This window comes from Danio rerio, chromosome 12, assembly GCF_049306965.1.
Source record: "Danio rerio strain Tuebingen ecotype United States chromosome 12, GRCz12tu, whole genome shotgun sequence".
NCBI classification, from domain to species: Eukaryota; Metazoa; Chordata; class Actinopteri; order Cypriniformes; family Danionidae; genus Danio; species Danio rerio.
Window position 1 is genome coordinate 14,370,317 of NC_133187.1, and position 19,553 is coordinate 14,389,869.

The 19,553-nt window shown below is 37.2% G+C and overlaps 1 protein-coding gene across 8 annotated transcripts in view; it reads right to left on the reverse strand.

Annotated features, from left to right (window-relative positions):
* Positions 1 to 11,002: 11,002 nt before the first annotated feature.
* adam11 (ADAM metallopeptidase domain 11) overlaps positions 11,003 to 19,553 on the reverse strand; it is a 79,194-nt gene continuing 70,643 nt past the window's right edge. For 4 of the 8 annotated variants that reach the window (XM_073918309.1, XM_690437.9, XM_021480274.2 and 1 more), the window contains 2 exons: positions 17,956 to 17,973; positions 11,003 to 15,579 (listed from right to left, as the gene is read on the reverse strand). In XM_073918309.1, coding sequence (XP_073774410.1) covers positions 15,564 to 15,579; positions 17,956 to 17,973 — 34 coding nt within the window. In that variant the 3' untranslated portion in view covers positions 11,003 to 15,563. Of the gene's footprint in view, positions 15,580 to 16,036; positions 17,974 to 19,553 lie in introns of those variants that run through there. The other 4 variants (XM_073918308.1, XM_073918307.1, XM_073918306.1 and 1 more) reach the window with 1 other exon arrangement.

The window sequence follows — 19,553 nt, forward strand, 5'->3', positions numbered from 1 at the left end:
GTTTAGGAGTCACTTGATTGGAGCGTAGTGAATTGGATAATGCGGATCCAGCTGCTGGTAATCATAAGCACGTGATCCTCTCGAAATTTGTTTATACATAAACTTCACTTCAAGAGTTCACACTTAGCTGATGATTATTTATAAAAGCTTGTTTGGCATGCTGTCCCAGGAGAGAGCCCTGAGCTCATGAGATCCTCGAGCCCAGGGCTCCCTTCTGTTGCAAGGTGGGAGGGAAGTTGAGCTCAGGTAGATCTCAAAAACTCCCCAAAATGCTTTTGTATAGCTCAGGACAGCAGCAGCGTATTAAAGAGCCCCCCAAAATGCAGATGTAACAATGCCATATCCGGCTGCAGGCTGAACTCCTGCGGGAGTTGGAGCTTGTTTTAGTCATTCCTGCAGGAGTTAGAGCTGAGGATTGAGGGCCTAAGCGGTAGGAAGAAAATAGCGAAATGAGCGACGCTGAAAGAAAATAGTTATCGGAGAACTCAACGCTGGAAATGAAATTGGGAAATAGAAGGCTAAGGAGATAAGGGAGGAGATCAAAGAAGGGTAAAGGTAGCGGAAGCACTCAATGCTGTCAGGAAGAAAGAAGGGGCAAATAATTGCCAGGCGGAGGATTCAACTCAATTCAATTCAGCTTTATTTGTATAGCGCTTTTACAATGTAGATTGTGTCAAAGCAGCTTCACATAAATGGTCATAGTAACTGGAACAGTGTAGTTCAGTTTTTAGTGTTAAAGTTCAGATGAGTTCAGTTTAGCTCAGTTCAGTGTGATTTAATCATTACTGAGAGTTCAGCTCTACCAATCCTGAACCATGCAAGCCAGTGGCAACAGCGGAGAGGGAAAAAAGCTTCACCTGATGGGAATGAAGAAAAAAATCCTTGAGAGAACCAGACTCAGTTGGGCACGACCATTTTAATTTCTCCGCTGGCCAAAAGTCTTGTGCAGGTGATTGACTCCTGCGAGAGTCGAAACTCGGAGCGGCGGTGGTCAGAGCTGCTGTGGGCATTTCTCCTGCTGAAGTCTGGGAAAGGGAGGGGGCAGTCGAGACTGCAGCAGGAGGTTGCCAGGGCGGGACTCTTGCGAGAGTCGAAGCTTGTTTTAGTCACTCCTGCGGGAGTTAGAGCTGAGGATTGATGGCCTATGAGAAAGGAAGAAAAAGAGAGGGCGGAGGAACTCGACTCGAAAGGAGAGAGGGGATAACCTGCATAAGTAAAGGGGTGGCCGGGAATGGGCTTGGGGTGACTCTCCGAGAGTCCAAGCTCAGTTTGGACTCCTGCGGGGGTCAGAGCATGGTGAGGGAAGGAGCATAGCAGGCTTGAAAGAAAAAGGTAGTAGCATACGTACAACCTGTACAACATATGCGCGCACCCATAGACTCACATACTCAGTCACTTGCACGTGCATATGCATACCTAAACGTACACCCACACCTATATACATACACACGTGCAAATATGCATGTATACATGTGCATCCACACACCGTATCTGCGCTTGCAAATACACACGTACCCATGCGAACTTATACACACACACACACACGCACGCACATGTACACACACTCATGCCTACATAGAGTTGAGCTCGGACGCTTAGTTGGAGTGTGGTATTAGCTGGTTAGGGTTAGCTGGGCTGTCTTGAGGTGGGATTGGCTGAGGCGAATGTAAGCTTTGAAGGCATCGGAGGACCAGCGGCCTAGGGTCTGGATTTGGTGAGAGGATAGACCTTTGTGAGCTGCTGTGGTAGCTGCGCCGATTCTAAATGAATGGCTGGCATACAATTCAGAGGAAAAGCACGGAAGGCTTCTTTCAGGTGTTTTTGAAACCAAAAACGAGTTACTGGACGGTGAGCGTCTTCAGTAAAAAGTGGGGCATGTGGGTCAGACTCCTTTGATCTCCTTGAATGGAGAAATGCTAGGAGAGTTTAGAATAGCTGTGTGGGAGAAAAATATTAAATATGTAAATGAAATGCACTTTGCTTGTCTGATCTGTTTTGCTTAATAAAAAAGGCAAGGGTTTTAGCATTCGGCAATGTTAGAACAGATATAGTAGGGTGTATGGTGGGGTTAAATTTGGATGTAATAGCCATTTCTGAACACCTCAGGAAGCCAAAATAGCCAGAGTAAACATGGCGTCCTGTGTACGAGCTGGATGCAATGGGTGGTTTATGGCAATATAATTTGTGAATAATGTGGGACAGGTGTTGGATGCTGGTCTGCTTCTGGTGCCAAGAGCCGAAATTTCTGAAAAAGAAAGCGTGAGAGAATCAGCAATTTGATTTTTGCAACCTGAAACATGTTCATCAGTCATAATGAATAATTTTTTTGGCTGTCTTTCAAACAAGGCGTCTTAATAATGGTATAATTGAAAGTGTATGCGAGCGTCCTTTATTAATGCAATGAAGAAGGCTTCATTGTCACAATGAACTAGAATACTGGAGACTAATCATTCGTTTCCCCACAGGAGAGCAGCTACGACTATGGGTAGTTTGAAATGGGCAGATGATTGCTGATTTTTTTAGTAAACTGAGCATTTGTGGGCATTTTGCGTTCCATTGCTTAAGGAAATAAAACCATGAAAGTTCATTGCGACAGGGTTTAGAAGAGTTATTGTATCTTCTAAACTGGGGACCGAAGAGGAGAGCTGAAGGAGGTGAGTAATAAATGGACGGCCTTGGGGAATTATGCGCATAGCAAACCTGAAATGCTCGAGAATACATAACAGTTCGCATTTTGTGCATGTTTGCTCTCGAGGAAATTTTGAGAAAGGAAGCTTATGCAGATGGTTTTCTCTTTAGTAAGGGATGCTTGAAATTTATTAGAATCTTGGTTGATGCCCAGGAATTCTATAGAAGTGCTGGGACCAGTTGTTTTCTTCTCTGCGAGGGGGATTCCTATATCCTCGAAACATTTTGGGTGATCATCGGGTATTTAGCCAGGGGCAAGGAGAAAATTGTCAAGGAGATGGCTAATGTGCCGGATTTTGTAGTTATTAGATAAAATGCAGCATAATGCTTCTAAAAGCATGTTAAAATTTTGGGGCTACTTTTGCAGCTGAAGTTAGTCGGATTTATGTCATGGTAAATCAGCGAGTATTCGTCAGAAGGAATAGTGCTGTTAAATGCTAAGGAATATAGAATTGTGAGGAGCAGAGACCGATAATCAAGCGTTTTTGCTAGAGAATTTTCAAGTCGCAATGCCAATAGGACTAATATGAGAACACTGAACAGTGGGGCAAGAATGGTCCTATTATGAATTTATTATCAATTCTTTTTTGATTAATGAATCCACTGTTGCAGGTACAGTAGTTGCAGATTGTAGATTGGAGCAGAATAAGTTTAAGGAAGGGAGAGCTGAAACGCCCGGGTCAAATCCTTGGGTAAGACCTGAAATCAGAAATCAGAAGTTAGTATCAGAGTGACAACGCAATTTAAAGCAAGTTGAGAGACATGGCATCGAGGGTGTGGGCTATGTGAGTGGAAATGCATCCTTTATGTAGAGTGTGATTGTATTTGAAGTGCATATAGAATGTAATGGGTTGGATGAGGGTCAGGTTCTGCAGCCGAATGTCATGGTCTCTTTGTTAATGCATGGTCTGATAGCTTGATGTCGCTATGTGCAAGGATGGTAGAGGTGAGCATTCATCCCCTCACAGAATGGCAGATGGATGGAGAGCTGAGGACAAGGGGTATGGTTTGTCTGGTGTTCCTGGAAGTATTTATTGAAGATCCGTTGTCAGAAATGTCCTCCTTTTATTCATAGCAGCCAAGCAGGAAGTTTGTTTCATTGCTGTTTCACATCCAACTGACTTGCCATAATAAGCTTACATGAGACACTAGTGTATGAATAAATAAGTCACTGGTAGGGATGTAACGGTATCAGAATTTCACGGTACGGTAATACCTCGGTATGAATGTCACGGTACGGTATTTATTAAATCATTTACAGGAAAAAACAAAACTTATGAAAATACTTAGAAAAAAGTGCCAAAAGTGTCAATGACATACAAATTAGCCATCTATCTGTAAGCTTTGAAACAGGAACTTCAATTTTAATAACAAAAAATTATTAAACCATGTAAAAAAAATAAAGTTTCAATTTAGTATTGTTGAAAACTCATCACATTCAACATTTAATCACTCACTCACTCACTTAGATAGAGATGGGTTTTAAGGAAAATTATCATATAAATATAATCTGGTAAAAGCTGGTATCTCTGGGCATTTACAATGTCCCCTGCAACAGAAAAAAACCCTCTCATTTGGGACTGAGGTTTCTGGGACAGAGAGATATGACTTGGCCCAGGTTGACAGCAGTGGGTAACGTTGTGCATTGTCTTTCCCCCACTTGAGAGGGCAAGCCATGAGTGAGATAGAGGTCTCATGTCTGTATCAATATGAACAGTGTGCTGTGTCACACCCTCCGTCCCGCCCTTCAGTAGGCGCGCGACAACACCGCTCTTGAGTATGCGTGCTCAACCCCCCCCCCCCCGCTTTTACAGTACGCGCGCGACAACACAGCTGATCAGAACGCGCGCAACAACACCGCTATTCAGTACGCGCGCGACAACACAGCTGATCAGAACGCGCGCGACAACACCGCTATTCAGTACGCGTGCGGCGACAACACCCGCTTCAGCTTCGATCATTTCCAGCTCTTTTTGATGCTCGCTTCTAGCAGCACACTCCATTTCCGCATTACTGTATCTGTAGCGACAACAGATCGCAAGGGATGATGGCCACCCCTGGGCTGATGGGAATTGTAGTTTTCGCTACCTCCCGTTCGCTTTATTTGCCTGAGCAAATTTTCTCAGAAGACCTATAGTTTTACCGAGTCATGCGACTACAGTAATATCGAAAAAAATTAATATTGCGATATGACGGTATTTACAATACCGTTACATTCCTAGTCACTGGCCTAGTGTAATTGGACTTCAGTGCTAGATGTGTATATGTTTTTTTGTATTAATTAATTAATTTATTTATTTTTATTTGTACATTTTGACTATTATTATTATTTAATAATTTATTTTATTTTTATTAATTAATTTATTTTTATTCTTCTTCTTCTTCTTATTATTATTATAAATATTTTTTTTCTTCAGTTGTCAACATCAAACTTTGAACTAGGCTTTACTTTAATCCATGAATAACATTTTGTTGGTATCTTGACTTAACTACATTCACAAGCGTGTCTGGCCCAAATTCATTCATAAAGACTTGCAACAGACTCAAGAGAAAGGGCGGGACCATCTCCAGAGAGTTCATTGAATGGTGACGCTTCTCCTTACAGCTATTGGCTTAAAGGAGTGTCAATCAGGCAGGCCAAAGGTGAAAAAGCCCGGCGGCCATTTTGTTGATCAAGTTCACCATTGTTTATGACTTGAGCTGTTGCTCTGCTGAACATTCCAGCAAACAAGCTATTAAATGTTATGGATCGGTGGACGGGCAAGAGGCTTGAGAGGCAAGTATCTTTAGTTAAAATCATTGTTTACGCTAGTCTTGTTATTCAAAAGATTTATAAATGTTTTAGTCTAAATGTTTGGTATAGTTATTTTGCAAAGCTTCCCTTCATGTGCGTAGCATGTGCACCGCTAGGAAAAAGGTAAGGGTTTAGTTTCATTGCAATAGCTTTGGAGTTTTGGCTGTCATTTTGCTGGAGAATAGTGTTGAAGACACAGCAGATGCGTTTGAAGTGGAAGGCTTGATGTTTTGTTGAAGTTGTTGATGCAATTGTTGGAGTTGTTTTGAAGTAGTAATAGTAGTAGTAGTAGTTGTTGTTGTTGTTGGTGTTGTTGCTGCTGCTGCAAATTGTAGCTTGTAGATTATAACTGGTAGCTTGTAGCTGGTAGATTGTAGCAGGTAGCTGCTTTGGTTGTCCATGCTGGTTTAGAGTTGGTTCTTCAACGGAGCTAGCTACAGTGAAGCTGCCTCTTCAAACCGAAGATAGCAGTGGAATGAAACCCAGGGTATTTATAGTAGTTTAGGAGTCATCTGATTGGGGCGTAGTGAATTGGATAATGCGGATCCAGCCGCTAGCAATCATAAGCACGTGATGCTCTCGAAATTTGTTTATACATAACCTTCACAAAATGCAGTCAACAAGGTCTAAAAATATATACTTATTTTTAGAATTATTGTGTGAATGTATGTGACCCAAGGGGAATCCAAGGGGATGTTAACTTTAAAAGAGAGAGAGAGAGAGAGAGAGAGAGAGAGAGAGAGAGAGAGAGAAAGAGAGAAAGAGAGAAAGAGAATGAACCGCCAACTTGTCCAGCAAATGTTCTAAACAGTGGATGACCTTTCAGCCACAACCCAACACTGGGAATCCCATGCACATTCACATACTCAGACACTACGGCCAATTTAGCTTATTTAATACACATACCGCATGTCTTTGGGGGAAACCGAAACAGCTGGAGGAAATCCACACGAACACTGGGAGGACATGCAAACTCCACACAGAAAGGCCAACTGCAAGAGATCCTGGGTTCAAATCCCGGACGAGCCCCCATGCTCCAATTGATGCCACACCCTGTCTATTCAGCTGACTCCTGGCTGCCCTTAAATTCTTTCATTGTTACTTCCTGTTTAGCTGTTTGAGCTCACTTGTGGTTGGTAGTGGTGTGTTTACGATTATAGAAAGAAATTGTATGTTTTTTAATTTGAGTTTGTATTTAATGGCGAGTTCAGACTAAATGATTTTCAAAGTAGTCGTGTCACAGATGTTTTTACACTGCATGACTATCTGGGCCAGCGTTTCGTCGCTGCTTTGTTTACACTGCAAGATGTATCGGCGACAGGGGCTTTCACATTGCATGACTTTACAATAGAAGGAATCGCCAACAACTTCATCCAAACTACGTCTCACAGCCAAAAACACTTAGTATATCTTTTGTTATTAACTACATAATGAGAAAGAAGCCTATAATGGGGTATAAAATGTAAAAATTTGCTTACCTACGTTTGAAGGGAATTAGCCATTTCTCCTCAACTTATGTTGATGATAAATTAATTTCTGTTTTTAACTTTCTATATAAAACGTCAAACAGACTAGGGTGCTCCTGAGTCCTGTCAAACCTCCACTAGTTTTTCCTCCATTTCGTGTACAAATAAACCGAAAATGACCGCTTTTAACTTCTTAATCCCAACCTCCCGCTGGCTTGCAGGTATACACACACACACACACACACACACACACACACACACACAGAGGTGGATGCTGCTTTCTCATTGGCTGTAGGAGATCGCCAATGTTATTTTCAGTCAAAACTCATTACACACGGCATGATTTGAATTGCAGACAGCTCCAGATATTTAGCATACCAAATATCTCACAGGCATCAGCTCCTCATCTGCAATTCTCTCAGATCGCGTCTTTGATAGTTCATACTGAGTGATTGTCACTCACATGCACGAGCACCGATTTGCCTGTAATTTCAGAAATTTGTCGGCGATTCCTCTAAACCTGTTGGCGAGCCAAAATCGGGGCTAAAATTACGCAGTCTGAACTAGGCATAAGTATCTGATCAAAATCTGTGAAAGAATTTAGTGCTTTAGTTTTTCATGCAAAAGACAGTATAATTTGAATGGCATCTATGCTTATGTTAGTTTGTTTCTCCTTATCCCGGGGTTTCCATAGTACTGGACCTGGCCCATATCCTGAACAGATGTTGTGGCAGTCATGGAGTGGAGAGTGTGGGACTGATTCCCCAGTGACGGACGAGCGAGACGAGTCTCTGCACTGATCTCATGGGCTAGGCTAAACACCCACTGGTGACCCACTCAGACCTGCAGCTTCCCCATGACAGACATCCATCATTCTTAAGCCTCTGGCACCTAAACTGCACAAGAATTTTGGCCAGAGAAGAAATGCCCAATTGAGCCTGTTTTTTTTTTCCTCCCTCTCTAGTTTTTTCCCCTTCACTTTCATTAATTAGTGAAGTTTGTTCCTCGCCACTGGCTTCCTTGTTTTGTGAAGCTGCGCATCATTGTATTTGCTTTTTAGTGTTTGGACTTTCAGCAGTGACATTTATATTATACTGATCTGAACTAATCTGAAGTTCTGAACTGGACTGAAGCAGTTTCAATTTCCTAGAACTTCTATGTTAAGCTGCTTTGACACAATTAACATTGTAAAAGCGCTATAGAAATAGAGATAAATTAAATTAACGTTCTAAACATCATTTACCTTTGGGTTAAGAAATTTCTACGCATAGACAAAAATACATGTACAGATGGGATGATAACCGGTTTTAAGGTTGTTTTAAAAAGTCAAGATTTTTATACCATTCCTAAGGTACTAGTGTTTTTTACAACTATTTTATTGAGGTTTTTTGGGGGGCAACCTACAGCAGTAAAGGATCCTCCACACCAAAAGCTACTGTTCAGTTTATGATTCAGGAAACATCTGAAAAACAAATTGCTTAAACCACTATCCAGCCTGCTATAGACCTGAACAGTGTAAAGACTTTCATGTTGTAAAGAAATCTGTATATTTATTTTAATAAATATTGTAAATGTTAAAACACGTCTGTACACACTTGTTCTACATAAATGTAAGGAATTATTATTATTATTAAAAAAAGGAACTATTCTTCTAATTCCGAATTGTCTTGAAAAAACATGTGGGCTCATTTTACAATTCTTTTAGAATAAGCATTTGAGTTTTACCATTTTTAAATCCATTCAGCCATTCTCTGGATCTGGTGGGAGAACTTTTAGCCTAGCATAAATCATGGAATCGTATTAGACTATTAGCATCTTCCTCCAAATATTCCAAAAAGATTTGTGATAATTTTCCTATTTACAACTTGACTTCTTAAATGAAGCTTTAAACTGGAAAATTATCAAAACATTATTTTGGAGCAGTCTCATACCATTGAATGATTGATTCTATGCTAAGCTAAGCTAAAGGACCTCTCCAGACTATATATATATATATATATATATATATATATATATATATATATATATATATATATATATATATATATATATCTATATATCTATATATATATGTATATATATATATCTATATATCTATATATATATGTATATATATATATATATATATGTGTATATATATATATATATATATATATATATATATATATATATATCCACTAGATATTGCACACAAGCTCTGAGCATGCGTCAATAGTGCCGCCACATTTGTACAGTGCTTCCAGGACAAATGTCATTCAACTGGATGAGTCCAGACTAAAGCCAATTTGAAGATGCTGGACTTTAGCGCTGTGTAAGCAAATAAAGAAAACAATGCATAAAGGCAGAACATTTTATAGATCAGATTAAATTTTTTAATGTTTTTGTTTGTTACAAACTTTTGTGCTAAACAAGTAAGATAATTGATGATACAGTCACTTACTGGACTGACTAAGGCAAAATAGCACCAACCTCCACTTAATTCTATAGGCTTATACTAGTTTTGTTGAATAAAATTAGCAAACAATGTAAATGAAATATTACAACAAGACACTGTGATGTCGGTCAACTTATAAGTGAATAAATGGCTAGTTATAGGGGTGCCTGGAAACATAACAGTGCCTGTGCCTCTATGTGCATATTGTTCTCCCTAAATTATTGAATATTACAAATGCTATATACTATTTAGATCAGAAAGGTGGGTACGTACATTGAGACGCGGGGATTTGGTTTACCTTGGTTCACATGAGCTGTTCATAACAGAGATTCATTCACAAACCATTCCCTCCGTTAGAATTAGAAGTGAAAGCCGAAGAGGGGGTGTGTTTCAAGACATGGAGTAAATCAAATTTAACAGGAAGGCAAATAGATTTCCATCCACACAAACACATGCTTTTTGTTGGCAATGCCTGTAAGGTCACTTATCCATCGAAAAACGATGTAAAATTTAACAAAAAATATTCGCATACTGACCACTGGGAAATGATTGTAGGTATATGTATAAATGTTTACATATCTCTGGCGCTAAATGGCCAGTCCTACACTACAACTTGTTCCCACATTCATTTCAAAGGAGTGCTACCCTGAACTAAAATGGCAGCTCCATTGACGCATTCCTTCCAATAGAAAACAATAGCGTAGGCGACATCTAATTTAAATATCCATGTCTCCAGACCAGGAGATAGGCTGAATGGTTTCGAAAAAGTTAAAACTAAAGCTGCTGCGACTTATAAAATGAGCCTTATTCCAAAAAAAAGTGTAGCGTTCCTTTAAAAAGCTTCTTTGGAAAATGCACACACTGCAAAACCCAAAAAGTTTAGGTAACTCAAACCATTTGAAAAAAACGATTGCAACAAAGCATTTAAGTTTAAAAAACGAATCCTAATGAGTACTGCGAACTTAATCCATTTGAGAAAATGAAGCAATTTGAGCACAGTCAAGCCAAATAAATAAAGAGAACTCAAACAGAGTTCTGTAAAACATAACAAGTTGAGGCAACTTAAACTGTTCAAGGAAATCGATTGCTACACCCATTTGAGTTAAACAACTAATATATATGAGTACTGTGAATTACTCCATTTGAGTGGACGTAATGAGGTATTTAACTCATTACCTTCAACACAGAGTTCAAAAATTTTCAAATTAGTAGAATTAATTTTCGCTAAATTTCACCGTTGGCTTTTACAGTGCATATACATTACATCATTGCTAAATCATTTATTAGTTGTATTTTTTTTTATCCTTGGTACTGCAATTTTCTAGGTGACTGGATAAACTAGCACAGCACTGTAAAAAAATGCAAGAATGCACAAAATTCTGTCATGTTGTCCTAACACAAGTTTATCTAAATGTTTTTACAAATTTAAGTTTGTTGAGCATAAAACAATCAAGTTGTCCCAAAAAACCCTCAAGAATTGTGTTGTTTCAGCTCAATAAGTAGTTTGATTAAATACCAAATGTATTTTTTTCCTGTGAAGAACACTGCAAGAAAAGCTGAGAGGGATTACAGAAAGATGACTTTCACATACTTAAAACAGTTTATTAAAAACAATGCAAGAAATGTTCAAGTCTTTATTTATTTAAGTTTTATAACTTGCAAGTTTTGTCAACATTCCTAGTGTTTTTTTAAGAAAGCAAATTACAATGCATCTCATCTCTGAGAATAACAAAAAAAAAAAAAAGAGAGAGAGAAACAAGTTGTTTTCAACATTTCACTCACGCATGCTGAGTAGAATCCATTTTTATATGGCAACTGAGAGGACAAAATCAATGTGTCTGCCTCTCTTCCATTCATAAGTTTAAGCTTCAGGTGAGCTATTACAATATTTACACACAGTCTTACACCCCGGAAGACGTTTCTCCAGGAATACTTGTTTTTTTTTTGTATGGCAGTTGTTATTATACACAAATATACAATAAAACATTGCTACTCTTGAAGTTTTATAACTACATATTACACAGTAGATACTCGTATTTGTGAAATTTGACAAATCATGACAAAAATTGTGTCTAGTACATTTTGTTTTGTGTTTTGTGCGTGTGTGTGTGTTACAAATACATTTAGACCTTTGCATACAGACAATAATAATATACCTAAAAAGAAACATTGTTCTGGTCTGTTGTTGTTGTCGCTGATACATTCTGAGAAAGTCTCCCCCATAATATTAGTGACAGAAACTTTTTTTTTAAAAAACAAGCTTTGATTTGCTGGCAGCCTGTTCATTGTAATACAACAAATAATCAAGCAAGTCATGGAAAGAAGAGAATTGCAATTTTTTTTTTTAATCTAGGTTTTTTTAATTTAATTTGTTTTTTTTTTGCCTCTTACACAGTGCTAACTGATTTAAATGTTCATAACAAACTGCCGTTGCATCATAGAGGAAAGTTCTTATTTGCCGTGAGCTTTAGCTGAACCTGAAATCACTCTCACTGAGATGTAATTTTTATCTAATAATCAAATAGTTTGAAAACCATTACAAAGTACAATATTTCCACAATAACTCTTTAGACATAGAAATCTATAGATTCAAATTCACACCAAAACTGCTAAAACACTGAAACTCAGTGAATGAAATACACAGTGATTTGAATGAAATGTTGGAATGTGACTGAAGGCAATATATTTCAAATACATTATCAGCTACTAGATTGTCTTTAATTCCTCTCAGCAACTATCAAGTTCATGGTTTATCAACTGAGGTTCAAAAACATGCAACTCAAGCTATCAGTTGCCTGAAAACACGGCTCAAAGTATTATTATTTGTATAGTACTAGAACAGGTTCCAGACGTGTTTCACACAAAAATAAATAGAAAACAAAAAGAATTTGTGTCTTTCTTTGGAAACTCATCTGCTTTGTATTTGGTGTAGATGTGTGATTGTGTTTTTAAAGGATATATTTACATATCAGACAATAGGTGGTCAGAAATCAAAATTTTACATCATTTATGTAAATAAATACATTTAAATATGGACCAAAGTCTCATGTGTTCCATTATGTGCACGTTTGATAACATTTAATGAGCATGCCTACCATTAAAGAAACATTTGAAACAGGCTTACCATTGGTGAATGTATCTTTGCTGAAGGCACACGAAAATTTGAGAAAACTACAAATATTGCTAAATAACTGTTACTTGTTTCTGCTCAAAAAAATAGGTTGCAGGGATACTTTAGTTATTTAACGATGACACAATAATTTCAAACATGTTGACAAGTGTACAGTATGAAAAAAGCACACACATTTCTGCCAATAATTTATAGACACTTCAAAACATTTTCTCTGTTAAAATCGAAGTATCCACTGTGTACTAACTCTTTTCATTTCAGTAACTGGCTCATTCCTTTATTACAGTACTTTTGTTCGTTTTTGAAGGTAAAAAAGAAAATTCTTAAGGAAGCAATTGTATAAAAAGGTGTATTCTGGAAATATTCTGCAGCCAGTCTCAGTCTCTTAAACATTATTCAGTATAGCTTCATTATTTACACCAAAACGGGTCACCATCATAACTTACAGATTGGACATGACAACCCAGGCTCCGTCTGAAAATGTACACCTATATACATTTCTGGAAAATGCCGAATACATCCCAGGAGGTATGTTTTTTTTTTTTTGCAGTTTTTTTTTTTTTTTTTTTTTTTTTGCAGTTTTTGTTTTCACGAATCCAACAGAGGCTGCGGTGTACACTTTTTGAGATCTCAAATTTCTCTCCATTCACGACTGCTGTTCTCACATAAATTTACCAGAGGCCGCTGTCAACTGACTAACTGATTGACTGACCAATCGACAGACCGATTCCCCATCCACCCACTTTCCTAACCCAAACGACACTGTTTTGAAAAGCAATCAAGAAGAAGAAAAGCCCCCTAATTTTTACTATGTTTTCAGATTTTACCACATTCTCACCCTGTTATTTATTTCTTTATTTAATGTTTTGGCTTCTGTTTTTGTCTTACCTGCTTTCTGGAACCGTTCTTCGCCAGACTTAAACCCCATCATCATGGTCAACTCCTCTCTGCATCTCAAGTCTGCTGACACATGATGCGAGCCACTGAACAAACTGGTAACAGCAGGAAAAGCCGTTCCATACAGAAGTTAGCTTTCTGGAACTGCATTCATTTTTTAGACGGAATGCAGCCATACGTACTCCTGGCTACATAATTCGTGATCTCCAGAAATGTATAAGGGGATACTTTTTCACAATGAGCCTGTGTTTACATAAGAGCTATAGTTAGCAGGTGTATGTATGTAATTTTGAGTGTGTAATAATGTTGATTTGTTTTATTATAGTACATATTTCTAGGGATAGTTTTTCAAAAATGTAAATTCATCTGGGGGCTTTAAATAGAGCAGAAATAATTTATTTGCGATTAATATAATTTATATAAAGTGTTTGTAACATATCTGAAACAAACGGAAATTTGACAGGTCTGTACCACAGCTTTGCCCTTCAGGTCTCTGCTCTGGTCACATCACTCAAAGCTATGAATACTAAGTAGATACGATTGTTATAACAAAAATGACTAGAAAAGCTGTTTATCTGCATGGTTTAACTGTATTTCAGTGCCAGCTGTATTAACCCTTGACCCTAAAAAAGTACTTTTGTGCTTAAATCTGACTATGTTAGTAATTTTTACAGTCAAAGGGCAATATAGTGCTGTCATATACATTATATACATATCTTTAATTCAGTGCATTCAAACAGTGTCCCACATATTCATATATACATATACATTTGAAGTCAAAATTATTACCCAATACCCTCTAAATATTTTTCCCCAATGTCTGTTTAACGAAAGAAAAAAATTTCAACACATTTATAAACATAATAGTTTTAATAACTCATTTCTAATAACTGATTTGTTTTATCTTGGCCATGATGACAGTACATAATATTTTACTAGATATTTTTTAAAATACTAGTATTTAGTTTAAAGTGCAGTTTAAAGGCGCTACCAGGTCAATTAGGCAGGTTAGGGTATGTAGGCAAATCATTGTATAACAGTGGTTTGTTGTGTCGACAATTGAGAGAAAAAAGGGGGCTAATAATATTGACCTTAAAAACGACTTTGAAAAATTAAACACTGTTTTTATTCTAGCTAAAATAAAACAAGTAAGACTTTCTACAAAAGTAAAAATATTATAGGAAATACTGTGAAAAATTCCTTACTAAACATAATTTGACAAATATTTATAAAAGAAAAAAAAATCACATGAGGGCTAATCATTTTGACTTCAACAGTATATATTACCACAATGACCTTGCCATTCCTCAGATATGTGCTGATGAAAACTATAACTACATTGAACACAAGCAATGCCTTATTTTTTATCAGGTAAAAGTACATTCATATGGTTATGCATGTTTTTATGCACTATTATGGATAATCATAAAAGCAGCATGATTATAGATATTAGACGTATGAGATGTATTAGAAGTATGAGGGTAAACATGGAATGCTAACAGACTTTCCATTCTAAGAGAGTACATTGTTTTTGGATTCCCAATGGGACTTCCATAAATATTCAGAGATGAATTTCCTATTGGGGAATCTTTAGGGAAGATCTCTATGGAAAATATGGATACTTGAAAATGATAGCATTTTAGCATTTAAAATGTTTAAAAGGATTATGCATAGTAATCTTGATGTCTGCATTGAATGTGGTAACCTTTTTACAACTGGATTTATTCTTGATTTATTTACCTGACATGATGCATCTTGACACCCAAGTTGTAATATAACACAGCCCGGATCTTTATGGTGTTTTTGGTCCATTTTTGGGAAATCAACAATAAGAACTGTCCACACAACACCTTTTTGTTCCGTCAATGACAACAAAACGACATGCGTAAATGATGACTCCATTTTCTGTGCTTGGTTTAAAGGGCAAAACCAATTATTAAAAAGTAACATCATTGAAATCAGTTAAAGAATGTTACCATGGGATGTATTGAAGTGTTTCTAGGCAACAGGTGACAGGCAGTAACAGGAAGTGGAAAGACAGGAGAGAGTGACACTGGAGTTTGGTGAGAGAGTGGAAGACATCTGGAGTTTCTTCTGTTTCCCTCAAAGTTTAAAGAACACAGTGCAGATGCACAGAAGAGCAGATGGCATGCTTTATCCCCCTCCAGATCTGAGGAGAGAAAAAGAAAAGAAGGAAATAGAAGAAACAATTTGTCAAATGATACAATTAGATGGGCGTTGCAGGTTAGACTGTTTATTTGACTCCAATGAAGCAACCATTGAAGCAATTCTATTTGCTTCTATTGATGCAATATTATTTAAAAGGCAAAGGTCCCTAATTATGCTTTTATGAAAGTAATTCTAGAAAACCAACACCTAAAGGTAGCACACTGAAGAAATGAGAATTTGCATACAATCAAATTTTTAAGCATCCATATCAAAACACTGACATAGCAGCATTACATTAATTTTATAACACACAGTGGTATAATATAATATAATATAATATAATATAATATAATATAATATAATATAATATAATATAATATAATATAATATAATATAATATAATATAATATAATATAATAAAAATTGCTGCATAAGAGTAATGCCATAGCAAATGAGTTGTGTTTGCGTATTTGTTTATTCAGCATGAATGCAAATGCCTCAGTTATTAGCTAACATTATGCAAGCACTTGGCAAAATTAAATGTCTAGCAAGCAAAAGAAAAACACTGAGAGCTAGTTATAAACAAACAATAAAAAAAAAGGATTGACAAAAAATAAATCTGTTTTTTTTTTTTTTTTGCATTTGTTGCATATCTAAGTTACCACAGATGGAGGCAGTGAGAGAGATTGTTCCTGGCTTTTCCAATTATTTCAGTATGTGTAGATGAGTCTCAGGAATAAGCAAAAAAGTAAAATATAACATATACAGTTAGATCAAGAAATGTTTGGACATTGACAACATTTTGGGCTCTAAACACCAACAATAGATTTGAAATGAAATGAGCAAGATGTGCTTTTGCAGACTGTCAGCTTTAATTTGAGGATATTCACATCCAAATCAGGTGAACGCTGTAGGAATTAAAACAATTTGCAAATGTGCTTCCCACTTGTTAAGGTTCCAAAAGTACACAACTGGCAACTGGCTTCTAAGGTGTTCCATGGCCAGGGGTTGTTATTGCATAATTATCCCAACTACAATAAGCAGATAAAAGGTCTAGAGTTTATTTCAAGTGTGCTATTGGCATTTGGAATCTGTTACTATCAACTCTCAAGATGAGATCCAAAGACCCATCAGAGAGATATCAAAAACATTAGGCATGGCCAAAAAAACTGTTCGGAACATTCTTAAAAAGAAAGAATGCACTACTGAGCTCACTAACACCAAAATGACCCAGAAGACCATGAAAAACAACTGTGGTGGATGACCAAAGAATTCTTTCCCTGGTGAAGAAAACACCCTTCACAACAGTTTGCCAGATCAAGAACACTCTGCAGGAGGTAGGTTTATGTGTGTTACATAACTTGTACTAGAGTGATGGGAAGAGAAGAGTATGGAGAGGGAAAGGAACTGCTCATAATCCTATGCAGTGAAGCATAGTGGAAGTAGTGACATGGCCTGGGCATTTATGGTTGTCAATGGAACTGGTTCTCTTGTATTTATTGATGATGTGACTGCTGACAAAAGCAGCAGGATGAATTCTAAAGTGTTTCAGGCAATATGTTCTGCTCATACTTTCTGCTCATATGGCGCTTCACAGTGCAGATGGAGAATGACCTAAAGCATATAGCAAAAGCAACCAAAGAGTTTTTCAAGGGAAAGAAGTGGAAAGCTATATGATGGCCAAGTCAATCACCTGAACTAAATCCGACTGAGCATGCATTTAACTTGCTGAAGACAAAACTGAAGGAAAATGCCCAAAGAACAAGCGGGAACTGAACACAGTTGCTGTAGAGGAATGGCAGAGCACTACCAGGCATGTAACCCAGCATCTGGTGTTGTCTATGCATTTCAGACTTTAAAAAGTGAACGTTTGATTTATGATTAATATTCTGTCCAACTACTTATGGTCCCTTAACTAGTGGGAGGCCAATATACAAACTGTTGTATTTACTACAATGTTCACCTGATTTGGATGCAAATACTGTCAAATTAAAGCTGACAGTCTGCAGTTAAAGCACAACTTGTTCATTTCATTTCAAATTGATTGTGTTATTGTATAGAGTCAAAATGTTAGAATTGAATCAATGTCCAAATATTTATGGACCTAACTCTAACAATAAATACACTCTAAACTTCTATTTTTATACAAAAAGAAACACAATATAACATCAGTAACATTATAACGCACATCAAGTATGAAATTTAAAGTGATTTGTATTGATGAATGTACTAAAATTATAATAAATGTATTGCAAACCTTTTTAAATAAAACAAAACAGAAACTAACTGGCAAACAAAGACACAGAAAATGGTGTAATATGTGGAAGATGAATATGGTTTATGCCATCACATCATGTCTTGTTGGGCAGAGTCATACCTTCCTCTTCTGATATTTCTGTATTCAATAAACAAAACAGACAGAGAATAAGACTTCGTTAGTTAAGATGCAAAAGACACTATCACATTAAATACCGCAATGAAACATTATAATATCACCTTTCTTTTGTAAAGACAAATCCTAATAAACACTGAAGTTTAAACATTTGTGAATATCGCAGTAGATCAGCAGTTTCTAAAATATTTAGGTCAGCCCGTCTGGCACCAACAACCATGCCACATTCCACATGCTCCATATTCAAAGTCACTTAAATCACCTTTCCGATGCTCGATTTGCAGCAGATCGTTTTGACCATGTCTACATGCCTAAATGCACTGAGTTGCTGCCATGTGATTGGCTGATTAGAAATTTGCATTAACAAGCAGTTGGAGCTAATAAAGTGGCCGGTGAGTGTACATGCAGCTTGATATGCACTTAATAAGAATGATCAGCATCTGCAGTATCATCAGTACATGTTGCAATGAACACAGTTTAATGTGTAGGAGTACTGTAGAGTTCTTAAAACTTCAAACAAAATGTGGCACTATCTGGGGCCTGCACCATGAATACGCTTATTTCACACAGCCGCCATTTTAAAGTATAGGATCAGCACTGTAAACATTGCAGTAAAATGCTGTGGACTACAAACCTCCAACTGTTGCCAAGATTTCAAAATGCAGAAATGATATAAACATTAATTTAATTATAAACAATTAAAAGCAATTTAACATCAAACAACATCACAATCTCTTTAAGAGTAATATGCTCAAGTGTCCTCCTAGGCTTTAGTTCATGGCACTAATTAAACACCGTGGGGAAGCTTTACTGCTTAAGAATATGTAACCCGGTGAGCAATAAAACACTGCAGACCTCTGCAGCACACCCTTATGTTGAACACTACAGAGCGACATGACAACACTATTACACTGAGCACGTTTATAAACAGCATTGATTTACTATAGTGTTCACCAGTGCTCAACAGTTTACCGATCTTGACCCAGTGCAAACACAGATACGCAAACACTGAAGCGCGAAGCAGCCGTGAAAATCAGTCGAGTCATCAAGCAGATCGCTCGTCTGTGTTTGTACTTGGTTAACAGCGGAGCGTAAACTGATGACTTTCACGGCCAATCACAATCATTTCTGTTAAGCATGTGAACACAATGGCAAATCAGCGCTGTTTTAAGAAAGCAATCAACAGTGCCTTAAATGTTGGCGTGAAATTGACAGATTTTCTTTAAATTCACTATTGAGACAAGTATAATATAATGAAAAATCAGTTCATTAACTTAAGTTAGATAAATAGCATCTAAAACTTGTGTTTGGGAAAGAATACGGTAGCTAACCAGTCACATTTCCCTTAACTTAGCTGAAAATGAGCTCTGATATCCCTTTTTATTTTCACCATTCAATCAGAATGGACCTTCGGGTAAATTTGTGTCACTTTCTCTTTGCTGATAAGATATACAGCCAGGTACACAACGTTCCTATGCAACTCCCAATGATAACTCTGGGTTTCTTCCCACCACAGCATTGATTTTGCTTTTAAAAATGGCGGCCGCATGCAATGAGTCCATTAGGTTTAGCTGGCTAGCCAG